Source organism: Lactuca saligna, chromosome 9 (genome assembly GCF_052625555.1).
Source record: "Lactuca saligna cultivar CGN05327 chromosome 9, ASM5262555v1, whole genome shotgun sequence".
Lineage (NCBI taxonomy): Eukaryota > Viridiplantae > Streptophyta > Magnoliopsida > Asterales > Asteraceae > Lactuca > Lactuca saligna.
Genome location: NC_136425.1, coordinates 8,732,722 through 8,741,279, shown reverse-complemented (window position 1 = coordinate 8,741,279; position 8,558 = coordinate 8,732,722). Strand labels below are relative to the sequence as shown.

The window sequence follows — 8,558 nt, the reverse complement described above, 5'->3', positions numbered from 1 at the left end:
TGGTAGGTTTTTTTATATTTTATGTTTGCATACATGATATGTTTTATATTCTTATTTTATGTACATAATTACATTTATATTAGGTTACATAGTACATAATGACATTGTTTATCCATACAACAATAATGACAAAAAACAAACCCTTAATAGCTTTTCTCGTACGTAAGGTATCTCAAAGAACATAGGATTTTTTGAGGAAAAAGTTGAATTCAACAATCAACTATTTCCAATTTTCCCTCATTGGTCATGAACGTTGTTTTCGCGCGGGCCTTTCAACATTTTTTTTTTTCTATTTACCTCCTTATAACTAAGTATGGCTTGTTTGTGTAGCTAAAATATTTGTTGTATTCCTAATTTTTTTTGGGTTTATAATGTTTTTTCTTTTTAATACCATTTATTTACGCTTTTTATTATTCTTATATAATATTTATGTGACAATTTAGTAAAGAAATATTTTTACATTGGCTAAAGGGTTGAAACATTTTTTACGGTTTATTTTTATTTATTTAAGTAAATATTATAAATTTGAATAACTTACAAAAAAAAATTAAATAAATATTAAGATCACAAAGAGACTTATTTTAAACTAGGGAAGAGCGGAGTTGGTTAAGCAATTGAGTTGATCCAGATTTTTCATTTCATCCAAAAAAAATCCATTCATCCCTCTTGTATCTTTTGGGTTTCTTCAAGGATGATGAACAGCCTGAAATGTTATATATATATATATATATATATATATATATATATATATATATATATATATATATATATATTAAATGTATAATACTTGAAATAACATTGAAAACTCGAAAATTGTCAATATAATCATATTTTTAAGATGGACCTCTTGCAAGCGTGTTAAAAGGCCAAAATTATGAGAATAGTTGCTCATCAATGTTCGTGCTTCTTTATATCTGCAAATAAAAAAGAATTCCAGAAATTTTTTTATGGAAAATATGTTTTTAAGATATAAAATACCAAAATCAGTTATTAGGGTTCCACAAAAACCTTAACAGAAGTCCAAAAAGTAGTTTTTTAAGGGTAGAAGGGCAATTCCCAAACATAAACTGTTGGCCCATATAAAATGGCTACAAATTTTGGACTTATTTTGGACTTAACTTGTAACCTTGATTACCTTGACTAGATCACAGGGATTATATCCACTGTAAAAAGCAAATTTTAGAAAAATAAAATCCAAAATTTGGAATTTTAAGGAAAACACAATGATGAAATTTGTAATTTGCTATTATTATATTGAAATTTTGGTTGGTTGTAACTTGTATGTAAAATTTGTGAAGTAAATAATTTGGAGAAATAAAAAATTAGATAGAAAGAGGATTATACCTATCAAACTGTGCTTGACTTTCACTATAAAGTGAATGTAAGTTTGGGCATGTTTAATCAAATTACATTTTAATAAAGAAATCAACATTGTAAGCTTACACGTTAATTCATTAATTTACCTACAAATATAACAATGAAGTGACTACTTCTCACAAAAAATGAAGTAGTAGAACTGAAAACTTACATTTTGTTCTTGAAATAGGGTGAGCTATGTAAAAACCTCATCCATTTTTTGTTCAGTTGTCTAACCTACAAAGATATTAAAACAACCATTTCAAAAAAGATGCTCACTAACATAGTTTGATCTAAAACCACCATCTAAATACACCCAAAATGGATGTAAACTTGAAAAGTATAAACAAAAAAACAAAGCAACAAAACAAAAATCACCATTCTCTGTGATGTATATGAAACATATAGTTATCTTGATTAAATATTTGTGGATATGAAGGTGCTTACATTTGGAGAGTGGGGGTCCTCGTTGTACTGCTTAAGGGGAGCACTTGGCTGTGGTGTATCTTGTTTGACTTTATTGGAGGAGATGAAGTCTTCTTCATTACGAATGCTATTTCTTGATATCTCTCTCTTGTTTTGTTTCTTCTTCTCCCTGATTTTTTAGAAATCCAAAGAGTAGTCTGGTAATGGTCCCTTATGGTCCCAATCCCCAAATTGTGGCACTGATAACCATGGCGCATTTTTCTACAAACAGATCATTCGCCATACTTCACTAAAAGAATTGTGAAATTAAGTAACCAAATTACTATAAGAGGGATTGATTTCGTACCTTACATGTTTCACATGGTAGCTACTATATATATAGAATGTTACTTGAATACGTAATGAAAATATAGCAAGATATATTTCTATATAGGATCGATCTTCGATGTTCGTCGATTCCGAATTGAACTACATAATCAAAAACAAAAAAATTAATACACGTAGAATTGTGAATCGTAGAGGTTTAGAGTTTAGAGATAGAAGTTGACCCCAACTATCCAATCCACCATGTTTTTTCCAATCAGAATACAAACTGGAATCATGTTGCGACTTGGTTACCGGATTTCCCTAAAATTGGTGACGTTAGAGAAAAAGTGATCTTTACTGCATCAAATGAAACTGCATGGGAGAAGAAGACGCGAGCGACCGAATCAGATAAGCAAATCAGCAAGTTGCCTGCGAAAAGGAAAAAGATAAGTTTTAAGATTGGTGGTGGTAAGAATGAAATTGAGATGAAGTATGGGTGAAGAATGGGGTCTGTAAAGGCGGGAAGAGAATTTTGTGCCAAATCTATGATGATGACAGATTTTCAAAATGCTAGCTGCAGTAGCAAGAAGAAATTAGATCTGATTAGGTGAACTGGTTGATGACGGACGGTGGAAGAGGGAAGTGTAGGGCAGTGGTTTGGGAGGAGCGTATGGAGGGTAGAAGAAACTCGAAGAAGGAATTGATTTATCAATAGTTTTGAGGCTCTTGAGCAAAGCCTGAAGCGGTGGAACACACGTTTCATAAATAAGAAGGAGATGATGCGGTGAGTTATGTTGTCCGTGTTTTATTGGAAGAAGTGGGAGGTGACACCATCCGTAGGGATGCTGCTAACAAGACACCCCTTAAGACACCCTATAATCATTTTTATAAAAAGTCAACCTATAATCAACTTCTTGTAATCATCTTTTTCGGAAAACAATGCAATTTCAACCAATAAAAATATTTCAAACATTAATTAAGGTTGTCTAAATGGTAAAATAGGGTATCTTTTTAGCCAAACCCCACCTGTAGATATACGTTCTCAATTCAAAGACAAGTGTAAGGGAACATTGGGAAAACAATAAGGAAGAGATTATCTTTACCAAAACCCGGAAAAAAAAGAATCCACCAGCAAAGTATTGTTCAATAAGGAGTTCAACATTAGTCTATATATAATTACATCTATAAATAAGATGGTTCCATCTGTTATTATTATTATTTTTGAACAACGGGTTTAATTGTTAGAAGTTTGTATCATAAATTTCACACATCAGGATTAAAACTCGATACCTCCAATCTAAGAGGCAAAGTCTCTATTAAGTTGGATAGTCTCACATTGGCGTTTCTATCTTTTATTTAGTATGAATAATAATATTTTGTATTATTATTTATAAATCCTGATGTACAAATGAAAGAGTGTGAACATTGTTTTTTTTTTTTTTTTTTTTTTTTAACTTTATTTTTGATTAACAACAAATAATAGATAAAAGATGTAAAAAAATGGTAAATAAAAGACAAAAAGGAAAATTTCAGAAATCATACTTTTACAAGAAGATTTAGGTGATATATATATATATATATATATATATATATATATATATATATATATATATATATATATATATATATATATATATATATATATATTCTGCAGATCTTTTTGGTCTCTTCTGTATGTATCGTGCAGACCACGCGCACACAATAGACTTTGTGGACTGTTTTTTTAAGACTGTAGACCTAAAAAGTTTTACATGTCCTCTTTTTGGCGCATATGTGGATCAGAGTCTTCAAATCTCTTCAGACATCTTCTAGCCTAAAAAAACACATATATCTTTGTTTATTTTTTTAACTTAGATTTATTCCAACTTTATCTATAATAAAAAAATTTGAAAAAAAAATTACAACACTTAAAGAAAAAAAGGTTCAACAACACAATCATGACCTTTGTGATAAATTTATAAATAAATATTAAATTATAATAATTATCGTTGGAGCTATCTATACATATATATGAAAAAAATCATAATATTATCTTATATTTTTTGTGCTAAATTTTACAAAACATAATTTATTGCAGTATTATTCATTTCTTTTAAAAAATATTTATGGTTAGTTTTCTATTGATTTAATTGAAAAAAAAATTGAAAAGTTTAACTTAAAATCAAAGTTTATTATTTTATGTGTTAAACTGTTTTATCCCTAATTGTAATGTTTAGGTATAACTTTACGATCATAGTTTGTTGTTTTTATTTAATATATATATATATATATTAAATAATACCATTTTATTTTCTTTTTTTATACAATAATACGTAAAAATTGATCTACATTTGTTAATTATTTATAATAAAGTTATAAAATTATTTAAAAACTCTTTTAAGTTTTCTAAAAAAATCAATTTTGTTAAATTTTAGTTTATTTTAGTACCACGTAGATGTTAAAAAACAAACAACCTTTTCCTTTCGGGCTGCAGATATTTAATCCACCTCTTCTACTACAAATGTACGTAGATATGATCTGCAGACTGCAAACATTTTACCTCAAAAAGAAACAAACAACACCTTAGTAATCGGCGAAACAAACAACACCTTAGTAATCGACTATATCCGATCCAATCATCAAAATGTAAAGGAATACAAATTAGAAAAAGAAAAAACTAAAAAATTAGAAGGATATTTAATTTTTCCAATAGAAAATTTATTTTGTAATTTTGTTTAATGAATTTAGCCTTTCAAAAATATAATAAAAGAGTTACTTAAAAACTTATTGTGTGCTATTCGTACGGAAGGCGACGGCTAATTCTTTGGTTGTTTAAAAGTCAAAATCATTGACTTCAAATTCCCCATTAACAACGAGTTCTCTCTATTCACGAGTCTCCCATGTCGGCGGCACTTGACCCAGCCATCGCCTCTTCGTCAATTTCTTTTATATTCGTCTCCGGAGACCCAATCAAATTACCCTGAAACTCATAAATGCAAGTCATGAATTTCTTATGAAGGTTACAACGCATCGTGGATTACAAGCAATTCTGTTTAGTCTGTTATGTTGTTGAATTTGAATGGATCTTGTCCTCAGTTATTCAATTGTATGTGTGGGAGGTGTTATCTGATGTGGGGTTTCATCTGCTTTTTCCAATTTTGAAAAAGATCAAGTTTCTTGCCATAAAATTCTTTGTCTCTTCCAATCTTCGAAGGAGGGGTCGCGAGAATCCTGAATTTCTGACGGAAAATTCAACCAATCGCTGTCCGATTTAATCCAAAATATTCAATTGTATCTAGGGGGGTTGTTATTTGATGTTGGGCTTTATCTAATTCTTTCTGTTATTAAAAAGAAAAAAGAAAAAAAAAACAAGTTTGTTGTCCCAAGTTCTCTCTCTCTCTCTCTTTTTTTTTTTTAATCTTAGAAATGGGGGGTTTAGCGATTAGAGATGAGGCAGGAATCGCGAAAAGTTTATGGGTAAAATCGACAAATGAATCTGTATTCGCAATTTATACTCCTTATATATTGTCACTAGCATCTGGGAAGTTGGATTCTGGCTCTTTCCTCCATTGTATATCTCAGGATCTTCGTTTTCTTCAAGCTTCTGCTGAGGCGTAAGTTTGGTAGCTCATTCATATATATATATATATATATATATATATATATATATATATATATATATATATATATATATATATATATATATATATATATATATATATAAGTCGTGTATTGATCCACTTCATGTATGTAATTGTTTTGAATTGATGACTTTTTAGTTTAGAGATGGCAGAAGAATGCTCAGATGACGATGACGATAAAACCGTAATTTGTAAGATCAGAAAACGGGTGTTGAAGAAGATGACAATGTTTCGATCAATTGTCCAAGTAGGCGTCTGAATTCCAATGTCTATAGTCTACAAAATCAACAGTATAAAAAGATTTAATTTGATGAATTTAGGTTTGATTGGTATTTATTAATGCAGGAATGGGGCTTTGAACTTCCAACAGGGAATATTTCAGATCGTGCAATGATCAAATATACAGATTTCTTGCTCGCAACAGCATCTGGAAAAGCAGTAGGAGAGAGATTCCCTGGTAAGCTCGCAACTCCATTTGAGAAAACTAAGCTTTCTGCTTATGCCCTTGCTGCCATGGCACCCTCCATGAGGCTTCAATCATTTTTAAGCAAGGAGATACAAGCAGTTCTTGAACCTGATGCAAACATCCATCTTTACAAAAAATGGATCGATAGTCTCTCCTCTCAAAAATACGAGGTTTGTCTCGTCATCCATTCAACTTAATCAATCAAGAAAACTGGAATCTTATATAAATATATATATATATATATATATATATATATATATATATATATATATATATATATATATTTTTTTTTTTTTTTGTTCCACTTTTAGGCTTCAGCATCTCAGATCGAAGAACTGTTGGACAAATTGACCGTGTGTTTGACCGGTGAAGAGCTTCAGTTTGTAGAAACGATCTATCACAAAGCCATGAAGCTTCAAGTAGATTTTTACTCAACTCAACCGATCATTCAGAACACCATAGTACCTTTGTATCGATTTCATGGAACTGAAGAACACAATGTTGTGATATGTAGTGGATTCGACCTGACATGTAGTGCTGTTGATTCATGTGCCCTTTTGGCTGATATTGCTATTATAAAATCATCAAAGACTGTAAACTCGAATGGATATGAGTCCCTTTCAGATGGCACTTTGTTGGATAATCGGGATGTCTGGAGCAGTCTTCATGGTCACTATGTCAGAGAATACGAACAATGTATCGACAGCATCATGGTTAGTGAAAAAGTCATGGAGTTCAACTTTGAAAGCTTGTGTAAAGCACTTGGTGGGTTATCAGATCTAGAAAAGGCAGGAAATTTAAGAGTTTGTAGGTCTGGTGTTTTGAAAGGATTGCATATGGATGACATTAAGTGGGCTGGTGAACACCTTGTTTTTCAAGATGGTTGTGTAGAGTTTTTTAGAGAGATTGAGAAGATGAAAGATGTTGCAGTTGATGCTCATATACTTTCCTACTGTTGGTCTGGTGATCTCATTAGATCTGCCTTTTCCTCTGGTGATTCAGGATTTCCTGATGTGCATTCAAATGAGTTGGTCTTTGAGGAATCAATATCAAGTGGAGAGATCTTGAAGAAGGTGCAATGTCCGATAGAAAAGCTTCAAACTTTTGATGAAATCTGCAAGAAAGGCGGGAGGTTGTCGGTTTACATTGGGGGTTCAGTGGAAGACTTGCTTTGCCTGTTGAAAGCAGATATAGGGATTGTGATCTCACCAAGTGCTAATTTAAAGAGACTTGGAGGTTTATTTGGGTTCTCTTTTGTGCCTTTGTTTTCTGGTTTGGTGAAGAAACAAAGAGAGTTTATTGAAGGCGGGTGTCCATGGAAAGGTCTGTCTGGTACTCTTTACACGGTTTCTAGTTGGGCTGAGATTCATGCTTTCATTTTGGGGTGTATGATCTGATGAAAATGAAGTACATATAAAAAATATATATATATATATATATATATATATATATATATATATATATATATATAATTACCCTAATACAGAATAATAACAGTGATTAGTGATTTGTAGGGTTTATAGCCAGATTATTAGTAATGGCTAGGTTTGAGCCTTGAGTATTTTAAAAAGGTCGCCGCCCTTGGGTATAATTTACAGGTTTGGTTGTGGGATTTGTAGATTTGTGTGCAAGTGTAACAATATTGGAATGATTTTTTGGATTGTAATATGTAAGTAAAGTGGTTTCCTAAATTGTATATACTGTTCTATGCAATGATCAATGAATCCATTTTCAGTTGCATGCTTGTTTTTTTTGCATCTCCAACCCTTTTGCAGTTTTTTACTTGCAACCTCCCAATCATCGGTGTTTGTTTGAATGATGGTTGCGATCCGATCCGATCAAAGCTAATCCAAATTAATTTCGGTTTTTAAAATATGAATCTGAATAGATCGAACTAAATTATAATCCGATCAGAAACCAAGTGGATTGATTATAGTTCCGTAGGATTGGTTTTCACAACTCTTAGATTATCAAGAGTTTAGATATTCAAAAAATATACAAACTTCAACTTAATAAGTTTGAGTTGTCAAATTTAAATCCACAAATAATAGAATATCTTGTCATTAAAGTCAACTCTAATAAAAGAAATAAAAGCAAATGTTTTCTAAACTTTAATTTATATTAATAAAGACATTTTATTGACATGTCTCCTAATTTAATTGATAACAACTCTAAATAAATAATAAATTACTAAATACATATATTAAAATAAAAAATATAAATAAATAAATTATTTGTATATGGTTCGTTCCAACTATTTGGTTCTCATTTTATTAACCAAAACCAATTTGAAATATAAATTAATAATTCGATTTTGGTTCTAACCAATCAAAAAATATGATTATCCGAACAAAATAGTACAATTCAAATTCTCCGATTGGATA

General features: G+C 30.6%; 2 protein-coding genes across 2 annotated transcripts; one reads left to right on the top strand and one right to left on the bottom strand.

The window, feature by feature from the left end:
• Nucleotides 1–488: 488 nt before the first annotated feature.
• LOC145014387 (uncharacterized) lies at nt 489–2,846 on the bottom strand. The gene is made up of 6 exons (XM_078972761.1): nt 2,331–2,846; nt 2,129–2,250; nt 1,804–2,043; nt 1,529–1,593; nt 845–914; nt 489–703 (listed from the first exon to the last, which is right to left on the bottom strand). Exons 1-4 carry the CDS (start codon nt 2,382–2,384, stop codon nt 1,581–1,583), a joined length of 429 nt encoding a protein of 142 aa, XP_078828887.1. The 5' UTR covers nt 2,385–2,846; the 3' UTR covers nt 489–703; nt 845–914; nt 1,529–1,580.
• Nucleotides 2,847–4,926: 2,080 nt separating this feature from the next.
• LOC145015428 (bifunctional TH2 protein, mitochondrial-like) lies at nt 4,927–7,914 on the top strand. The gene is made up of 4 exons (XM_078973902.1): nt 4,927–5,681; nt 5,847–5,955; nt 6,054–6,344; nt 6,486–7,914. The coding sequence occupies exons 1-4, from the start codon at nt 5,494–5,496 to the stop codon at nt 7,569–7,571; spliced, it is 1,674 nt and encodes a 557-aa protein (XP_078830028.1). The 5' UTR covers nt 4,927–5,493; the 3' UTR covers nt 7,572–7,914.
• The last annotated feature ends 644 nt before the right edge of the window (nt 7,915–8,558 follow it).